At 32.7% G+C, this 22,093-nt stretch overlaps 2 protein-coding genes across 8 annotated transcripts; both read left to right on the plus strand.

Annotated features, from left to right (window-relative positions):
* Nucleotides 1-590: 590 nt before the first annotated feature.
* On the plus strand, nucleotides 591-16,642 carry Unk (RING finger protein unk). 7 transcript variants are annotated; one of them, XM_070307583.1, is made up of 12 exons: nucleotides 591-1,399; nucleotides 1,994-2,203; nucleotides 4,965-5,387; nucleotides 5,495-5,718; nucleotides 6,128-6,255; nucleotides 6,471-6,650; nucleotides 6,739-6,931; nucleotides 7,034-7,302; nucleotides 7,398-7,610; nucleotides 7,701-7,856; nucleotides 7,934-8,095; nucleotides 8,238-16,642. In XM_070307583.1, the coding sequence occupies exons 1-12, from the start codon at nucleotides 606-608 to the stop codon at nucleotides 8,394-8,396; spliced, it is 3,111 nt and encodes a 1,036-aa protein (XP_070163684.1). In that variant the 5' UTR covers nucleotides 591-605; the 3' UTR covers nucleotides 8,397-16,642. The 7 variants fall into 7 exon arrangements, with proteins under 7 accessions (XP_070163684.1, XP_070163681.1, XP_070163682.1 ...); XM_070307580.1 differs by having other exon boundaries at nucleotides 6,113-6,255; nucleotides 8,238-16,641; XM_070307581.1 differs by having other exon boundaries at nucleotides 6,125-6,255; nucleotides 8,238-16,641.
* A 994-nt stretch (nucleotides 16,643-17,636) lies between these two features.
* On the plus strand, nucleotides 17,637-21,819 carry LOC138939363 (protein PF3D7_1417600). Its single transcript, XM_070307060.1, has 4 exons — nucleotides 17,637-18,064; nucleotides 18,250-18,367; nucleotides 19,030-19,428; nucleotides 19,528-21,819. The coding sequence occupies exons 1-4, from the start codon at nucleotides 18,034-18,036 to the stop codon at nucleotides 21,629-21,631; spliced, it is 2,652 nt and encodes an 883-aa protein (XP_070163161.1). The 5' UTR covers nucleotides 17,637-18,033; the 3' UTR covers nucleotides 21,632-21,819.
* The last annotated feature ends 274 nt before the right edge of the window (nucleotides 21,820-22,093 follow it).

Below are 22,093 nucleotides of genomic sequence, written 5' to 3' on the forward strand. Positions count from 1 at the left end.
TTAATAACTAAACGCAACACGAGTGATAACTTTGAATAAAATTATATAATTCTCTTTTTCTCTCGAGACTACGCGTGATCAATGGCGTGATCTTTCTCGATTTTTTATTTCAAGAGAGAGAGAGAGAGAGAGAGAGAGAGAAAAAGAACTATCGATTTTCCGCGCAATTTCCAAGAGCAGCAACGATAAATGACTGTACGAATGCGGCGGCAAATATGTGAGATGTTTACGAGCAACAATTAATTTCTATATTCTTGTCAAGATAAGAAAAAACGTAACGTCAAGAGAGACATTCTCGGCTTATCTTTTATTCTCATGTTTCGATAGCCGGCTTTTAGTTTGTTACATTGTTCGAAAGAGAAAGGAGAGTGAAGACATTGGAAATAGATGAGTAAAAGTTGCCAACATGTTGCTTCTTTTGAGATAGACAGAGTATCAACTCTATAGGACTCTTCCCTTTTCCAGATTTGTATTTATCTAAAGCTGAATGTATATAAATTTCTAAAAAGGTTATAAACGAGGACAACGACAGTTATACCGGCGATTCGGTGTCACGCGTCGCCGTCAAATCGCGGACGCCTGTTTACGCGTAAACCAAAACATTAATGACCTTGAAAGACACGGCGTCACGTGAGCGTGAGGGAAGATGGCGATTGGCTGGCGAAGGCACGTATAGGGTATATTGCGTCGCGCGTGCCGCGCGTCCACATTTCTCATCCAATAGGGTTAGCGCGTATAGGGTCGAGATCGGTCGGTTGACGACGATAAAGGAAAAGGAACGACGAAACGAATTGATACGAGTACGAGCACAAACGAAGGCAGCGGTGACGAGGACGAGGACGACGACGACGACGACGACGACGACGAGGACGAGGACGACGACGACGACGACGACAACGACGGGTGGAACGGGAACCGCGACGGCGACGGCGACGGTGGCAGTGGCAGTGGCAGTAACGATAGCGGGAGTGGTAGTGGTAGTGTTGCTGGTGGTGACAGCGACGAGGACGACGACGACGAAGACGAAGAAGAAGACGACGACGACGACGTCGACGACGAAGACGAAGACGAAGACGAAGACGAAGACGACGACGACGACGAAGACGACGACGACGACGACGACGACGACGACGAAGACGAAGACGAAGACGCCAACGACAACAACGACGACGACGACGACGAGAGCAGCAGCGGCGGCGGCGGCGGCGGTGGCGGCGACGGCGACGGCGAGGACAACAATCGAGACGGTGCGCCGTGTTGGACGGTGGAGTTCACCGTACGTGTTAGTGCGTGTGTTCGTGCGCGAGCGCGGTTGGTTGGCTCGACTTGTTGTATCCAAGATGAAGTCCGACTCGAAACCTTTGTTGACAGCTCAGGCGGAAAAGGCAAATCATTACACGTAAGTAGCGCCCGCTGCTCGGACCGGGTCGCGTGTCCAACTGAGATCAGTGAGATAACTCGAGCGGAGGAACGCGGTACATGTCGCGCGCACTGTCCATAGATATCTGTTGCCGTATACCGTATATCGGGAGAAAAAAAATATAGCGAACGAGCGAATGTAAGGGGGAGAGAGAGAGAGAGAGAAAAAGAAAGAAAGACAGTGAATTGGCCATTTGTGCCGGAAAGTGCGCGGACCACCGCCGAAAGTGCAGTGTTAAGAAAATATATATTGAGAGAGAGAGAGAGAGAGAGAGAGAGAGAGAGAGAGAGAGAGAGTGATTGAGTGAACGAAAAAGGGAGGGAGAGAGAGCGTTTGCGAACGCGAGAATGAGAGGGAGAGAATGAAGGAGAGAGAGAGAGAGGGGGGGAGAGAGAGAAAAGAACGAGAGAGCCGCGAGCAACGAACGCGACTATAACGCGACGCGCGCGTCCTACGACGATCCGCAAAAATTGTACATGTATGAGCGAGGACGACACGGCGGTGAGGCAGCGACAAGGAGATAGCGGGATCTCGGGCAAAAATAATGTCTAGTACGGCGGATTCGCATTCCAGATACTTGAAAGAATTCCGCGTCGAGCAATGTCCCCTCTTCATACAACGCAAATGTACGCAGCACAGACCCTTCACGTGCTTCAACTGGCACTTTATGAACCAGCGGAGGCGCAGACCGGTGAGAAAGAGGGACCGCACCTTCAACTACAGCGCCGACAATTATTGCACCAAGTACGACGAGACCACTGGCATCTGCCCCGATGGGGACGAGTAAGTTTTTACTTTATTGCAATTGTACCGTTTCTTTCGCCTCGTCATACTATACATGTGGCGTTGTTTCGCGTAGATACAGAGTGAACGGATAACGTCCGTTACACACATATATGTGTATATCGCGAGAAGAGCAGTAAAAAAAAAAAAAGAAAGAAAGAAAAAAAAAGAAGAAGAAGAAGGAACTGACGTTTACTCTCTCGCCGGTGTAGATACGGTGCCGTAACGTGCGTTGGTGCGTCGTTGATGCGTATATGCGCGCGCGTGCAAAATGGCACGCTCGCCTCTCGCCTCTCTCGTCTCTCGCTTACGGCGCATCGATAAGCGATGGATGCGACGTGCCGACATACGACGTACATGCATACATACATACATACATATATATATATATATATACGTGTCCGTCGTACGCGCGACACACGTACACGTAGCGTGCGTTAACTACGTATATGTATTTACGTTTTATCGCGCTCGCGACTCTGTCATCCCCCGCAAAGAAATCATCGATACTTGTGACTTGAACGGGGACACGAGAGAGAGAGAGAAATTAAAATTGTCGCGCGAAATTGCGCTTCATCGCGTGATATTCGCACCTGCGTGACCACTAATCTATTTAACCTAATTAAAGATATATTCAGCTGTAGCTGCTCGCGTGCGCGCTTTAGCCTAATCGTAAGTGCTGCGAACTTGATGCGGTTACACCTTTCTCTCGTATCGAATTCCAAAGATTTTGCAAGTAGTAGAGAGCCTCGCCGCGCGCTAAATTATACAAAACTCTTCTCAGAACCCGTACTTGGAAGGACATTCGTTCCTCGTGAGCTCGGTTACGAAAGATCGGAAATCGAGATTAGAGAGGGAGAAAAAAAGAAAGAAAGAGACGCACTTTGTTCGCACGGCGTCATTTTGCGATGGTCGTTGACACGTACGTGGCGTAACGCACACGCGTCATTTTTGCGTTTGTCCCCGCTAAGGCCGATTCTACGATAAGCCGTGTGTCGTTAGCCGTAAGCAAATTGACCAATCACAGTTTTTTTTTTTTTTTTTTTAAATATCAATTGTCATTGGTCAATTTCCTTACGATTAACGACATACGACTTATTGTACAACCGGTCTAAGATGATGGAACGTGACGACATCTCACGATGCTTTCGATAGAATTCTTTTCTCTCTTAAGAATCTGCTTTTTTTCTCTTTCTTAGTTTCAAGATGTAAAAACGATTTTTTTTACATGTTAAAAATCCTTAATTTTCGCGCGATACCAGTTTTACGTACGATCGTATGTTTGCCGCGAACAATGAAATTACATTATTGCTTGTGCATAAATTAACGTCCCACGGTATCTCTCGTTTCAACGTTTGTAACTTTATTTCGACGTCACACACACACACACACACACACACATCACGCACGCGATACACTCGGGATATATATTTGCGTAAATTTTACGCGGATATTTATATCCAACAATATTAGATAAATTACACGAGTCACGAATAAATCATCTCTACGAAAAACAAAATAAATGACTTTCTTTCGAGTGTTATTTAAAAAAAAAATTAAAATTGTTTACCCCGCTCGTTATAGCGCATACGCATTAATTTATTTATATTTATAGCAACATAATAATATTTTTGTAAATAGTTGCGATAGAAGGGAATTACATTTAATTATAGTATCTTTTTTATAAAAGAGATAAAAGTTATTTCAATTATTAACATTATCGCGTGACATTTGAACGATAGTTCACAGGCATCTTGTAAATTGGCGATTAAATTGTTTTATCGCGTTCGATGGATGTACGTAAAGTGATTTTCATCCAACGATCGCGAACGTATGATAAACTCTCCAAAATTCTTAGCGAATTTTTATTACGAATTGTCGAACAAAGGAGCTCTTGCTCTTATCGATTTTCCCTTGCCCTACGCGGCGCGATGGCGCAACGAAGAATCCGTAGCACGTATCCAAATCTTATTCGAATATACTTAATGGTAAATTAATCGATACGTTACAATTTTCCTCGCCATTCCGCTAAAAATCTTTTTAGCCGTACAATAATACATAGGTGTAATACCATTATAATAGCAATAAAATACTAGTTCAATTTCTCTCACCGCTTGTTTGAAACGACGAAAAGAAATCTGCCCCAAAATAACAATTTAGAATTCAAACTTTTCTTACATCATAGTATCGTATAATATTTATTTATTTCGCTTATTTACTTATCATGATGAAAAAAAAAATATACGCGCAATTACAAATTAGAAGTAATTTACATAGTAAAAAATTCGAAAATAAATTAATAGTGAATGATATATGAACAATGAATAATTATTATAGAAAATATAATTAAAAATTGGGATGAAACTGGGCGGGGGCGGGGGGTGCGGGAGGTTAAGATATATAAATTTAAAAAGACACACATTTTTTTAAACTTGTATACGGAAACGGAAAATGTCAATAACTTGAAAACAGGCTAAATATTATATGAGGAACAAATAAGATGGATGGATATAGATATAGTAATCGCTTTAAATAAATTAAGTAAAATAAATTAAATAAAAACGAAAATATATATATATATATATATATATATATAGATTCATATTAAAATCAATTATTCGAAAGATGCAAGACCAATAACTGTGTGTGGGTTAATTTAAGCATTAATATAATTTAGAATAAAATAATGTGTGGAAAGAAAAGTGTAATATTTGATTACAGTTTGATGAAAATCATAAAACGTTGTCTCGTTGTTAAACAGGTGTCCATTTCTGCATCGTACCGCGGGTGATACAGAGAGACGTTATCATCTACGTTATTACAAGACATGCATGTGTGTCCACGACACCGACACGCGTGGATTTTGCGTGAAAAATGGCCCGCATTGCGCCTTTGCCCACGGCAATCACGATTTGCGTCCGCCCGTGTACGATATCAAGGAAATTCAGGCGTTGGAGAATCCCGATTCGGATCCAAATTCTTCATCCAACGGACCTAATATACTCGACAAAGAACGAAATCTAATGAACGAGGATCCAAAATGGCAGGACACGAATTATGTGCTGAGCAACTACAAGACCGAGCCGTGCAAAAGACCGCCGAGGCTGTGCCGACAGGGCTACGCCTGTCCACAATATCACAACAGCAAGGATAAGAGGCGCAGTCCACGGAAATACAAATATCGGTAAAACGAGAAATCGATTAAAAATATACCGAATGCGATCACGAATGAGAAAACTATGCGATAAATCAATATTTATAAATAAATTTTGCATGTCAATTGGGGATTAGATCGACGCCATGTCCAAATGTGAAACACGGCGAGGAATGGGGCGAGCCGGGGAACTGCGAGCAGGGAGACGCGTGCACGTATTGTCACACACGGACGGAACAGCAATTCCATCCAGAGATCTACAAATCCACCAAATGCAACGACGTGCAACAGGCCGGCTATTGTCCACGCGGAGTCTTTTGCGCCTTCGCGCATGTTGACCGTGAGTGTACACTCGTCAATCGTACGTAAAACAGTTCTATTATATTATACACGTGCTTTTTATACAGATTAACGATACATGTAAATATACACACATGTATCGTGTGTACATTTAATGTGCGTACATATAATTTAATAATGCATATAAACATACAATATATGTATATTAATCTGTTTCGATTGTCACTAATGCTCCGATACGAGAACGGAATCTAATCTATCGTCTTTTCTTAACGTCACAAATTCGCATAACGATTTCTTTCACACAAATTACATTTGGAATAGCAGTGCACACATAGAGTCTGATAAATGATAATTTGATATTTGATAAATGATAAATGATAAATCTTAGTCGTCAAAATTGTATCTCAAAATTGATATATTGGGACGTTGGTATGGTGGGTTGATGGAAGCAGTGTTGCCAACAGAAGAAATGAGCCTGGCGAGGGATATGGCGGTACCTATAGATTGCGGCGCGAATCTGGCCGACATACTCAGCAACGCTCTTCCACCCGACAAGCGCTCACACGACAAGGATAAACCACTTAGCGACAGTAGCGTGAGTCTCGATTTTCTCGATACATTATAGACTCGAATAAAATTAAGTAAAAAAGAAATAGGAAGAGAAACAAATTTTTGGAAATTGTTTGAAAAATCAGAAATTGACAGAATCCGATTCGCGTCTTTAATGTATCTATAGATCCAGTTGATAAGAGAGATTCGCAATCTACATGCTCACATGCATGTACTAAATATGTGTCGGCTGAATTACAGAATGGAAGCGGTGAAGTCTCGGAATCTGCCAGCACTAGCAGTTTAGGTAGTAACAGTTCACGTAGCAAGGCACCTGGTGCTCAACTGCATAATTCCAATAATACCAATTCCGGCATAAATACGGCTGCGCAGCAAAAACTTACGAGCATACTCTATAATCCCAGTTCTCTCATACAAGTTGTAAGTTTTATTTTTTGAAATATAATATGCACACACACGCGCACACACACTTGCAATTAATCACAATTAACCACATTGATTTTAACAGAATGAAATTCGAAAGCAAATGATCGCAATTGATAGCGATCCATTGTTAACTAAAGCTGAAAAAGCTCAACAGAAACAAAGTCTCTACATTGCGTACAATTTGAATGGAACATTAGGCAGTCATTCGTTAGCAACTACTGTTTCACCGTTGTCAAATTCGTTTTATTCAAACGACACCGTCGAATCCGTAGTAGGTAAGTGGTTTTTAATACGCACAAAACGTTTACTTCGCTATGCGCGCTACTCGATATAATCATAACGAAACAACATTATCGACAATTCGATCTCTTTTTCAGGAAATGCATTAGACGAATTACATTTAGATGATCCGTTAAATTTAGTCGATTCAATTCATAGGGATACAAATTCACCAATCGGCAATTCGATATCAGCAGGCCTAGCCAGCTCTGGTCTACTCGGTAGCTCAGCTCCGGTCAATATACCCGGCATGACTGAACGTTCTGTACTCGCTAATTATTCGCCATCAACGTCGAGTCCACTTCAACAATTACAGACTGGTTTTCTCACCGGATCAAGATTCTCTCATCAAGATTCCATGGAATCTGTAAGTTGATGCTATCTTCATATAAGTACTGTATGTTGATAATTCTGTGAGAAACCTCGAAATTATTTTACTGACATTTCTCGGATTATTTTCAGACATTGCCATTTATGAATCAGATATCGGATCCATTTAGCAATCATATTTCGCAGCTTAGCAGCTCGGCTTCTAAGCTTAGCGGATTCAATAGCAGCTTATTCGATTTCGCGAGCCAAGGAATGTCCCCGTCGCGCACGCAATCCACTCTGCCGGCATCTCCATTGGTCAATGCATTTTCCATTAGCCCAAGTAACACTGGATCATTGTCTGAGGTGAGAATCGATTTTGAAGAGTTTTCTTTTCTCAGATATCTCGGAAATGAGATAGTGTATTGGTTATACATATATACGTACATGTCATAGGTACAAAGACTTAGAGATGAATTGACCTCGAGCCGTGCACAATTAGCAACGTGGGACGAGCGTATCAATCAAGCGCGCGCGGCTTGCGCGGCGTGGCAATTGGAAAGCGAAGAGGCAAAAAGAAAGGCCAATATAGCCGAGCAACAGAGGGACGAGGTAAATATTTTATTCAAGTAACTGAGCGCCTTTCTCTCGACATCGAAATCCAATTTATTAGAATGGATTTTTTGCAGGCTTTAATGCAGATAAAAGCGCTCAGGGTCGAAAATGAAACGTCTAACGGCGGCCCGTATCTTCATTCAGTGAGACGAATAAGCGAGCTCAGATCGTTATCGATAGCTACCTTGAAATCAATTCAATCGCAATTGCGCTCAGATCTCGAAGAATTGGAAAAGGTAAAGAAGTAAAGAAAGCTTTTACAATCATACGCAATTTTTTTCTACGTATAAAACAAGTATCTTTAATTTTTAAATAAATCCAATATGACGAGAAAAGAAATGATAAATACACGCTTATATTCTATCGCTGTATTTTAAGGTGCTGTATAGGGAAACGGCAACAAAGTGCATGGTTTGCGAGGAACAAAATCGTGCGGTTACTTTATCGCCCTGCAATCATTACGTAGTCTGTTCGACGTGCGCTCCGAATCAGCGCGAGTGCCCGTACTGCCAGACTCCAGTCGTCTCAACAAGTTAGACCCGAACCTTCTCTTATAACCCCGTTGTTATTACAATTTCTGCTTCATAGAAAAAAGAAAAAAAAAAAGGAAGGGCGGGGGGGGCAGTCTTTGAAAAAATATCATGTAAGTAGTATCACGATTTTGCAAGATCTTGTATTTTTAGTACTCTGATAAAGTGACAAAAAGATAAAAACTGTTTCTTAATGCGGTAAGCACGTACCCGCGAATGATAAGGATCGTTTATAAAGATACCATTGATTCATCGTCGCCAAAGTACGAATATGGTAGGACCTTTTTTATCTTGTAATTTTGTTATGTTATTTTTCTCGATATTATATTCAGCAGATATTTCTCTCTCTCTCTTTCACATTTTTAAATACAATTCTACAAAGAATGACATCCTAACAGTATCCTCTAAAAGAAGAAAATGTTTTATTTTATATATAATTCAAGATATATATTTGCGACAGCGTATTAAATATACGTTTACGCAATGTTAAATACACATTTGCGATGCAAGCATTTGCGCGCGCGAGTTACAGAACATTTAACGCGAAAACAATGTAATCGTCGACAAAATTCCGGGACCTCGAAAACTATATAATTGTTTAAAACAAATTAATTATAATAATAAACGCAACATACAAAAGTTTTTTTCCCATTTTGCAATGGGAGAATCTTTTCTCAATGATTGAGCTGTGAAACGTATGTCACAGAAGAAAAATGATATTTCTATTATATTTAAATCTATATATATTTAATAGGATTTTCCAATTGATTCGTACTGAATATAATAAAATATATAAGTATTAACAAATTTTATATTTTTCGTTGAAAACCTAATATTGAAAATATAAATTAGGTACATATATATATTATATATATATAAAATTTCTAGATTTTTATATATCTAATAACATACACACAACATAACACACACACAAACACACACACACACACACATTTCTTATAATTGTAACACTAAAAAGTACCGCGGAAGTTTATAAAACAACCGCGAAATAAGTAGTAACCAATTTTATTATATTGAAGAGGTATTATATAAATACATATATATATATCGCTCTCGTTTTCTCTTCTCTTTCTTTTTCTGTTTATAATCGGTATATCTACCGCTTATACTTTTCCTTTTCTTCTTTTTCTTTTTCTTGTGCTGCTTTTTTCACATTTATAGGATATATTAAAGCTACAATTTATTAGAAAAAATGTTTATACTTCTGACACATTATAAAATTTACAATAACTGATATTTTTAAAGATTTTTTTATGTAGAATATATGTTTTTTTCGTTCTATAATGTAGCTTGTACATGTTCTGTAAATCTTCTGTAATTCAATCCACTTTTAAGACTTTAATATGCTTATATGTGTACTTGTGTATTTGTGCGATGGAATTATTAGAAAACACATTTAAATTAAATAGCGTGTGATAGTAACGAAAAGGTTAATCTTTAACCAATTCAAGTAGATTACTGAACCAATTATCCTCATTTCATGTTGTAGGTTTTTACAATTGTAGATATATAAGGATGTTAGAGATATCTAGGATTTTCCAATTTAATCAAAAAATAATTCATAAAAATATATATATATATATATATATATATATAAAATACAAGTCAAATATGTGTGACATACGTGTTACAGTTCAGTGACATGCTATAAGCATGTTTATTAGACGTGAGGCACGTCTCTATGTACCCGGCTCTACGCGTATATTCATTTTAAAGATGTAGTTGTGTGTTAAACTTTATGATAAAAATGACTATACGTAGTCATGATGAAAAATATACATATATTGCCTAAGATATAACGATTAGAATAGATAGGTCAACATTATCAAATTTTTTCTTCATATAAGCATGAAATGTTACAATAATTAATTTTTAAGATTACTTTTATTTAATGTATTTACGTGATTACAGCTATGAAATTATTAAAAGTTCAAGTATAATACCCCGCACACAAAAAATTCAATGATACTTTTATACACGACTTGTAAGTTGTTTACTGATTTATGCAGGATTAATTCCCATAGAATTTAAACTTTTTTTTTTCCTTCTTTTTTTCCTTTCTTTCCCCTTAATATATCAACTCTCTCTGATACAATGGGGTATTATAGCATATATATATTTACTTAACTATTGACATTCACACAGCAGTTGTTATCGTTTTTGCTTTTTTGTTTACTTTTTTTCTTCCCTTCAATTCTCTTCATAGTTTAGTATCGAAAAGTGAGGCCAAAAAAGAAATAAATGTTTTTATTCCTTCATTTTTTTATATTATAGATTATTAATATCAAACTCTATAAAGTTATAAAAAAAGAAAAACAATTTCTCTATTATGGTATATATGGTCTAAAGAGATACACTGTTTAAAAAAAATAAAACTAAAAAAAATAATACACTACAATAAGATAACATACAGAAATATTGAAATACACTTTTTGTTGATATATATTTTATCTTATTAATAATAGATTGTGGAGTGATTGGAGAGATAAAGAGAGAGACTCCATTCTTTTTTATTGTTTACTCTTTTTAAACAATAATTAGATAAGAGAAGAGTTCTTCTCTCCCCTCTTTTTCTTCTATTTTCTCTTTCGATTAATATTGCATTACAAGTCACATAGGATCTTACCCGATATACATAGAGAGACTCTTTTAATTTTCTTAGAGGCCGCATATACCATAACACCATTTTCAAAAATACTATTTAGAATTTAAACATATTATAATAATGCATTTCCCCTTGCGTTTATTAAATACATTCTTTATAAGTACGGAAATGTTAATATTTCATTATATATTTTCTCACACACTTGGCACATTTTATACATTAATATATGTATTTTGAACATTATTAGAGATTTGTATATTAAAAGAAAATAAAACACTAAATAAAATGCATTATTTTACATTTCTTGGATTAATAGCTAGTGCGCAACACACAATGGAAAAGAATTAATTCATTTAGTTGATACAAGAGAATCTACAAAAATTGATGAAAGGATTAATTGCGGTAGAGTTTACCGCGATTTGCTAAAACGGGTACTTATAAAGAATGTGGATTTTTCAATGATATTCCGCGATCAAACTTTTATCAATTGTATTTGTATTTAAGAAAACAGGGTTACACATAAAAAAATGGGATCATATCCAAGTCATAAAGGTTCTTTGTACACGGAGAAGAATACGAAAACATCTTCATTTTTAAGCAACCGGAGAAAAGTTACGATCGCGGTATGTTTAACAGAAATTTGGAAATGATATGTTTAGGAAATAATAGGATTAAATGAACATTACAAACAATTACAATATATTGTACTATTTTACTTCTATAACACAATAACACAATTAAAAATATAAAATATGTTAAGAACATAAATTATTGTGAAAGCAACAAATTTAGCTACAAAATAGAGTAATAGGAGACAACGTGAATGATTAGCTGATATTATCATGAAATAAAGAAAACATACAATTGAATATTTATATATTACTAGCGCCATTGTTGGTTTCGTCAATTGTCTTTCACATTTCGGAGCACATAATATAATATAATATTACATTATATTCCGTTTGATTATTATCTACTATATCTAAAAATCAAATCTTTTATTAGATCGATTTATTGTTAATAGTAGCACATCAGTTTTCATTATTATAAAATTAAAAAAGATATATATATTTATATCGGTAATGAAGGTATAAAATAAAATATCGAATAACAAAGAAGCCTGCATATGTTATTGGTATTCTAATGCAGAAAAAGATACTTTTGAATTACTTTCAAAATCTTGTTAAAAATTTGTGTGCTTAGAGATGTGTACAATCTCTGATTTTGAAGAATTCAAACCTTTTTTTTTTTTTTTTTCTTGCTTTTATTGCACAAAAGAAACCAACAATAGGGCAGGTTAAATTAAATACTATATTTTTGACAAGTTACAATAATACCGATACACATATTTATATTTATATGCTCTGTCTTGTGCGAATGATTCTTCTTCTATATTAGGATTAATAGAGCCGATTCACTGTTGTAATTGCGTTTGTTTGCGTACATTAATTGAAGATTATAGAATTGTCTATTTACTTTATTTACATAATTTGGATCAAAAATAAGGAAATTTGTAATATCGAAGAAGAATTATCAGCACAGTCCAGACAAAAAAACCATACACATAATCACTAGAATATTGTATAATAATTAATTGCGTAAAAATTGTAATATCTAATGAAAATTGCTGAACATTTATATCACAATTTATAACTAAAGGTACTTGCTATAAATCTGTGTTGTCTTTAATTACACTCGTAATTTTGATATAAATGATTACTGCATTTGTTATATTTTTATAAAATAATATGGCTGATTCTACTATTAGCTATTATAAAAATTTTTATTCATTTGTAACGAGATGTAGATTCTTCTTTGCAAATATACTTGCTCAATGTCCGCAAAGATTTCGACCATTCTTTATCGTTGTATAAGAATGGACAAGAAAAAGAATATAATCTACTATTGTGACTCTCGTATTATTTCGTAATTATTATACATGATTTATATAAATTTAAGCTATTTTACGTTACCTTATCTTTTTGTGAATATCTCAAAATTGCTTACATCAGATATATTGTAGATATAGATCAGTTTTTCATAATTATTTTATTTATTTTTGAAATATCATGATATTATAATATTACAATATTCTTAATTATTCGTTGATTTATCAGACTGCAGTAATGATTGATGCAAACTTGGGTGATTCAAGTACCTTTTGTGAAAAATATGAGGTAACAAATGTCTATGAATTGTGTGATTAATCCAATTATTCGATATGCCCCATTAGTCGAGATATATTCTTTTTAAAATTACAATATATAACCTCTGTCATGAATGTACAATGATAGTTGAAAATATTCATATTGCTTCTGTGATCGAATATGTATTAAAATTGAAATCTACAATATCTTTATTGATGTAGTATTACCTAATTTCAGATTTATTAACAATGGTTTCGTCTTGTTCAATTGAAATCTCTCTGCATCGGTATCTTCTGCTTTTTCTTATATTTTTGAAATATAAAGTAATACTCTCTTTCTTTCTCTTATACTGATAATTATATATTCATGCTTTTTATTTACTTTCAAGCATTTGGAGAATTTAAATATGTATTTTAATAATTGGAATTAATATATACACAGCATATATTTATTTTAGCAACATATAAAAAAAAACTTTGGTATAATAATGATCCGAAAACTACACAGCAGTCATTTGCATCCTCATATTTGATCATTAATATTTTCTATAAAAGAGTAAAATACGATTGAGTCGCGCAAATTCATAAATATTTGTTTCAAAAAGAAAGCAAACGCGTAATTTGGCTATCTTCATATAAAACACCATGTGATTTTTGCATATTACCTAGCATTGAATAAGATTCTTTACAATAAGTAAAAGAAAGAAACGTAACAGTGTGATTTGCATGAAGAAAACAATGCGCAAGCAGTGCCATTTTCTCAACAGATTTATGAAAGTAATAAAGTTGCTTTCTGCGAGAATGAAGCGAATGTGATCTGTTAATGTTTCTAATTTCTATAGCCAATTCCGCATTGTCTGATCGTTTATGCAAAGATTGCATTTCTCGTTTTAATCAAATTCAATAATTTTTACATCATCGAATAGAAGGCAGAATATAATTATCAATAACAAAATGATATATTCTTTTTAATTTTAGTTTTTGCCACTTTGATTTAACATTACAAAGATTCGTAAAGTTTCTGCATTTTCTGCAGTTTTTGATAATGCGAAATTGAATATAGAAAATATACTCCTTTTTAAATATTTTACTATTTTTGCAATATATTACAACGGTAAACACACCGTCTTCCGGTACAATATAACGTTTGATAATCGGAGGCAGCGTAAAGGGGAAAAAAAAAAAAAAAAAAACAACGCGTTTGTACATTTTACTTGTAAGCTTGACATATTGCCTTCTCACAGTTAAACTTTGTACACACGCGACATAAAAAGAATCGATCAATATATATTCGTATGTAAATTCTGGTTATTCAAAAGCAACAACGTATTTATATGTTAAGTGGTTACGGTACTAAATATATATTGTGCAGGCTTTGCTTGAACGAATCGTATTTATATTTTACACTTATAATAAAGATAGTGTCTGTATAATAATTAATACAAATATTGAAATCTATATGTTTTTGAATTACAAACGAGTTGTAATACGAAAGTAGAATACCTTTCGTTCATGCAATGCGCAATCGTTGCTTTTATAGAATGATATTAATCACGTATACCACACACACGTTTTTAATGCATAATTGATAAAGAAATTTCGCATAAGGAACAAACAAAAAGAGAAAAGAAATTATATTGGCTCTTGGATGATTGAAATGAGAAATGCTTTATTGAAGGAACTGTAAAAAAACGTTAAGGACAGAATGATATCGACATACTGTAATTTATTATTGCATTAATATATAATTGTAAAAGCTCATCGCAAAATTATGTTGGCACAAGGGAAAAAAATTACTTGCCATTGCTTCTTAGAATTCTCTTTGCTTTGGCGTGTGCAAGCGAAAATTGTCTTAGTAGTTTATAGGGATCGACAACTTTTTAGCAATTTTTATGTCGTATAGTTTTTAAGATAACGTTTATGGCAAATAAATTGAAAATTATATGTATTACTTTCTTATATACAATTTAATATGTTGAGATCTTTTTGTGAACTCCATAATAAGGTAGAAATCAAAAGCTCTCTTCTTGCAAAGCATCTCTGCACAACTATATTTAGTCGATAAGTGATTTATATATGGGGAATGAAACTTCTACAATTACAAATTTAAAATCTCGACGCAACATTTGTTATTTATAGAGTGCTTGTAAAAATCGCGTTTATTCTGAAAATCTTGTCGTGAGAGGAAAAAAGCAGTAGATTAGGAAACAATATTTAATTATAATTATAATTACAATTATACATCGCGAGAGAAGATGAAAAAAAAAATTATTACAATAATACGCTGGCAAAGAAAAAAAAAGTTGAAAATCTATGATGACTGTCTCTATGATCGTGGTTGCTCCTCTACGTATATATGTACTTTATATAGAAATATTCTTGATTTTCCTCGATTCATATCCCGCACAACTTTCTGTATCATGCGGATTTTTTGTACGTATTTTTCTTTCGAAGTGAATTATATGATAATATTTTCAATTATCAACACAACAAATCAACACTATCTATATAAAATATGAAAATATTATAAAGATATGTTTCATCACAATTTCGAAAAATACAAATACACGTAGTATAGCAATTTTAACCCATTAAAATAATACTCGAACTTAAGACGATGATTGCTGTTAACAAAAAGTACAATCAAAAACAGCGTTCTTAATTTACATTCCGAAAATGTATTTTATAAATTTCTACGAGAAACATGTTTGAAATGAAATTTACAATCGATTTCGACCAAATTACTATCTAATTTAATTATTTCAACTGGCAGAATTATCTACAGCACAATTTTTAACCGTATAATTTGTTCCTAATCTAATTCTCCTTCTCTTCTGTGAAACAATTAAAAAATTGATATGATTCTATAGATATTAATAAAATAATGCAAGCTATTTGTACACTCTTGATAAAATAATCGATGATTAAGTTAATCAGAGTTTGGTCGAAGCGGTTTTAAAAAGAATTGATAGGATTTAGTGAAATCAAATTCTTTTGATTTTATAGAATAAACATTTCTCGGTTTTTCTCTTGATTCATCAGTTTTTTTTTCCCCGCAGATTTTGATCTTTGCTACACATTGTTCAAGTTTCAGAGTCCATTCACCGTATTTTCTGAATTAAAGAAATTACGATAAATCGCGGAATGCAAGATTTATATTTCGTGTTACTTCATTAAGAATATTTGTCTCTTTCTCTCTGTAGTAAATTCTAATGAATATCAGTACAAATCTACAACCTGAGTAAGAATTAACAAGATATATCGCTCGTATGGACAAAAAAAAAAAAATTACAATATCACGATAACACGTATTTTTGGCAATACAGATTTAAAAGATACCGAATAGCGTGTAGTATTTAGAGAATTAATAAAATAAATTTTGTTCGACTATTTTTTTGATGACTGAAAGTTTATATATTAAAAGAAATAATAATAAAAATAATTATATATATGTAATTCATAGGACGGATGTTCGTTATTGCTTCTGATGCTATTACTAATATAAGTTGTGTATTATAAAAATAAATATTTAAAATCAATAAAATGGCATTAATTTTATTTTGTATGTGTATAAGGCGAAATTATTACTCTATTTTATATCTGAACAGAACAACTATAAATATAAGATACAAGAAACATATGTTAGAATAAGAAAAACGTTGATGTGAAACAGAAAGATTATTTGAAGATTGTGATATCTCAATTGTGCAAGATTATGACGCGCCATTTTACTTTTTAATAACATAAAAATTATTACATTCAATATAAAAGTTAAAAAAAAAAATTGTCTTAAGAAAAATTCAGATTCTCATTGATAAATTGATATTATGTCGGGACATAATAAAAATTCAGAATTATTTTTATATCCAGACATAATTTTAATTCATTCAATTATTATTATGCCGTGATATAATTTTGTTTCAATCAGTTATTATATTAGAACATAAATTTATTGAATTATTATTATGTCAGGTCACGACAGTAATAATATAAATTAAATTTATGTTCTAAATATAATAATAATTGGATGAATTAAAATTATGTCTGGACATAAAATTATAATTCTGAATTTTTATTATATGCCGACATAATTTTAATTTATTAATAAGAATCTCAATTTTTCTTAAGATAATTTTTTTTGAAACTTATATTGAATAGAATAGTTTTTATGTTATTAAAAAGTAAAACGGTATGCCATATACATGCACACATTTAGAGTTGCTGAGAAAGAAGATGATCTTAAAAAAAATTTTTCTTGGAAATATAAATTTTATTAAAAACGTGAATTTCTTTTTATTTTGTTTTAGTATACACGTATATAATGTATATAATGTTTATAATGTATATAATGTATACTATTACATATATCTGCTAATATATGCAGGGTTCGAGTCTCGGCTAATGATAAGTTGCTAAGTAGGGTTCGAATCTTCGCTAAGCAGAGTCTGATGTAGTTCGCGTATCGGTCGCACGAGGGTCGACGGTTTCGGTTTCGGTTTCGATTTCGGTTTCATAAACATTTAGATCTGTTGTAAGAGCTTGGCGAGAACTTTTTTTTCAGAAATATTATTTCAAACCTTGAGAAAAATTGGTGATCGGTCATCTAATGATATATCACATTTTTTTCATTACCTTTCTCTTATGTCTTTATCATACTAACAGTATTTTGTGATGGTTCGAAAAAATAATATTTTTTCCCACACCTGTGAAATATATAGTAGTCACTGAACGACAAATAAAGAATAGAATCAATTTAGTACTAATACTACATAAAACTTGGCTTTACTTTACACAAATCTTTTACAAGTTTTCTTCAGTCTTCTCTGAATTAAATTACAAAAAGACGCACATACATAGACAATTATTAATCCTATGTCACAATCTAAGATAATGGAAGACAAAAGTAAGCCATAGCTTACATTAGTTAAATTATTATTGTAAGTTAAATTAGGGATATTTTTCAACATCCAAACAAAGATGTTGAGACAATATAGAAAAGGAAATAAGAAATTTTTTTATGTTCAATTTTCATTTGGATTGCAATTGTGTGTTGTATAAATATTTAGTACATAAATATATTTGTGATAGGTATAATGGATTGCGCTGTTAAAAATTTAGAAAAAACATTTGATATAAAACAGAAAGCATTGCTCAATAAGCTACATAACATGCATTGGCTGAAAAACATGTCACCTTCATCAAACCCGTATGTTTAAACCTTATTTCTTTGTCTTAATGTATAATATATAATTTTTGTAGTGTGTAATAACATGTGTGCTTTATCTTCTTGTAAGATGTCAACTTTAAGCAAGCATCATGCTATGGTTGTATATTGTATTAATAAAAAAATCATTTGTAATTTTGAATATTGCATGTCAAATGATATAATCTTTATCTTTGAATTAATACAAAATATATGTTACAAGTTATACTTAAATTTATAACACTCATTTATATTCTGTACATGTGCAAGATTTTTCAGAATTATTTTACTTTTAGTTACAAATATTAAAGCTTAAGCGTTTTATATAAAGTAAGATTAAAAAATTTTGAAACAAAAGCTATAAATTTCACGAATGGAAAAAGAAAGTGAAATTTTTTAATCTTTTTGATTGGTTTAAAGTTTTAAACTTTAAGATACCTTAGTACAACAAAAATATAATAAAGGACCTATAGCTCACTGGGATAGTCTCTATCACGTCTCTAGCACGTTTCTCTACACAATTTGTATTAATATTTTTTATATCTTATATAAATTTTTACTAGCTGAGAGTATATATAAATGGATGGATTAGAAAGGTATAATTTGTGATACTGTTTCTGCGTATTATATTTGAAAATTACTTTTATACTGATTTTTCATTTTAGTGAAAAGATAAAAATTATTTATAAGCATATTCAAGAGAGAGAGAGAGATCATGACAAGGATAATAAATTGGAAGATAAGAGTTTATTGACAGGAAATATTAAGACATCAGTTGAAGAATCTGATAAATATCGTTTAATGGGTACATACAGAAAATATTTGCCTAACGATGCGATGTCAGGAAGTGATGAAAATGTGTGGAACAAAGATGTTAATTCGCCTCATTTGTTCCAAAATTCCAAGAAGTTGATTAACCAGAAGGATAAAGATGAAGAAGAAGAAGACATGTTAATGATTACAGAAAGCATTAAAACAGCAAAACTGGACGCTCAGTTTTATACTGATAAGATGCAAAAAGATCAATCAAATATGTCACAAAATAATGCCGAAGATATTACACAGTAAGCGTAAAGAAAACTTTTTAATTTTTTTGTAATTAACGTCGTATTTTAATATATTATTTTGTTATAAATATTTATAAATTTTTATAATATTCGTAGGAATGCTATATGTTCAAATCTTTCCAATATTAAGACAGAATCTAATAAAACAGCTGATGTGACATATCAAAATAAGAATATAAAGAAAAATGCAATATTGCAGAAACAACAAACAGTTTCTAAACAATCTGTGTCAAAGATGCAAGAGTCTTCTTTAAAAAAAAATGCATCTACGCTTAACTTTGCTATTTATAAAAGTAAAGCATTAGAGAAAACAAAAAAAGTAAACAATCTATCCCAAAAATCTGATTTGCATTTAAATGAAGAGAGGAGAAATAAAAAAATCATTGATGAGAAACAGTGTCACCAAAAAGAGAATAGTGATTGTAATCTTAAAACTACATTTGCCATGCAATATGAAAACTCGACATTCGCAAATCCCCTGCAAAATAAAAGTATGCTGAGAAATATTGAGCACATTGCAATTTATGGAAGAAATTCATCATATAATGATCCTAGATTTGACAATAAGTCTATCGGCAATGCTGAGCGCAAAAGTGTTATAAATAGTGAATATATATCTACTAATGTATTTTCAAAATCAAATGTGAAATCAACTATACATAAAAAAGATACATCAGCATGTAATAATGAAAACAAGGTGAATCCTGTAAATGCCAAGACATATTTAACGGTAGATAAAAAATGTGCGAATTTAAGCATTGGTCATAAACAGAAATCTGTGTTAGGACAGTGTCGTAAAGAAATGAAAAAGATCGATAAGTCTAAAATCAATATAAATCAAGAAAATATAGAAGTAAATAATGTTACTGATAATGAACAAACAAATTCATTCAAACACTCGTCCAATTTACTTTCTAATAGGTATACCGTAGAAACACCAGCCGATGTGATACATCAACATTCATTAAAGTTAGAATGTTCACAACATATGGATGATGTAAAGAAATTAGGGAGCAGTCAAACTACATGGAATAACTGTTTATCCAACAGTACAGTACAGAAGAATCCTACAATCGTAAACTCGCAGCAATCTATTCAAAATATGCGTTTCAATGTACAAAAAACTATTATGCAAGCAACAGATCAAACAAAACAAATGCCATCACGGGAGTCAAATAGTAGCAAATTTTATAATCAACATTTTTCAATTAGCAATGCGATGCCACCAACGCAAATTCCGAACACTTTCAATGTGGCACCGTACAAAAGCAACGTACAAACGTCGAATGATAGCGACTCCATACTGGAAACTACAATGAATCGTAATAAAGAAAGCTCAGACATACACTATAAATACACGCCAAATATACAACAAAGATCTGTTACGACATTTTCAGATTTTACTGGTCATTCTGTATTATCAGGTCAGACTAGAAAATGGAATTCTTCTATAGATAGTTTTCATGTTGATTCATACAACATAATGCAACCTACACTAATGCAAACTTACAATTCTGGTGCTTTCGACCCTAATGATTTTAATAATACACACATAAGAGATTGGCCACCGCATCCAATAATTTATGCACCATCCCCGAATGTGCAAACGCGAAATCCGCAATTACAATATCCATTGCCTGTCTCTTACAATCCCCCATGCACGAATTATATTCGTGTAATTCCTAATACGATTAATCAATTGAATAATTTTAACAACATTGGCTGTATGCACGATCAGCAGCTTAAATATATTCCTTGTATGCAAATGAATAATTATATTAGAGGTACACATAGTGATCTGAGTAATTGCACTGTACAACCGAGGAATGCTGTTGATAATGTTCCGATGAAATCCAATCAGCATTACAAAATGTGTCAAGACAATTCCCGAATGGTTTATAATGTCTCTCGATATGTGACACCGCTTTCATACTCGGGAGTTCAAAAAGATATGAATTTTATGCCCGCGATAAGTAAAAATCAGTGTAGTAACGCATACTTTTGGCAAAATCAGAAGGATAATCAAAATAGGGTGAATTACATGCAAATGTCGAAATATCCGAAGAATCAAACAATACAAGATCTTGCTTGCGATGATAATGAATCGGAAAATATTCCTCCAATAATATCTCCAAAAGAATTTATGACAAATAATGTAAGTTTCTCAAACAAGACTGAGCAGTTTACAGCACGTGTTTAAACCAGAATTAACACGATATATCTTCCGTTGTCATTGCAAAAATGTAATGGCATTTTTTACAGAAATACAATTTACCATGATTTTTCGAAAAAATATATATCTATCAGTATCAGATCGTAATACAAGCCTAAAATACATAAAAATATAAGATTTAAGTTCATAATTTAAATATGATAGTAAATATGAAGTTTGGGTATAATTAAATACATACAATTTTTTTTTTTTTTTTCTTTTATTTGTTTAGTATTACGTTTCCACATAACCGAACGATTAATATTAAGATTAAAAAAATTATGTTATAATAAAAGTATCAAGATAATTAAGTATTATTAACATAAGCATTTATATTGGCATATAAGTGATATAAAACAAATTCAAAATAAGATGTTTTCTTTGCATTTAAAGTGCTTTCAATTTTCGTCGAGCTTAAGATAAAAATTTTTGCTTTGAAATTCTGTAAGA

This window comes from Polyergus mexicanus, unplaced genomic scaffold (genome assembly GCF_030449975.1).
Source record: "Polyergus mexicanus isolate NDT 795.1 unplaced genomic scaffold, iyPolMexi1.0 SCAF_14, whole genome shotgun sequence".
NCBI lineage: Eukaryota > Metazoa > Arthropoda > Insecta > Hymenoptera > Formicidae > Polyergus > Polyergus mexicanus.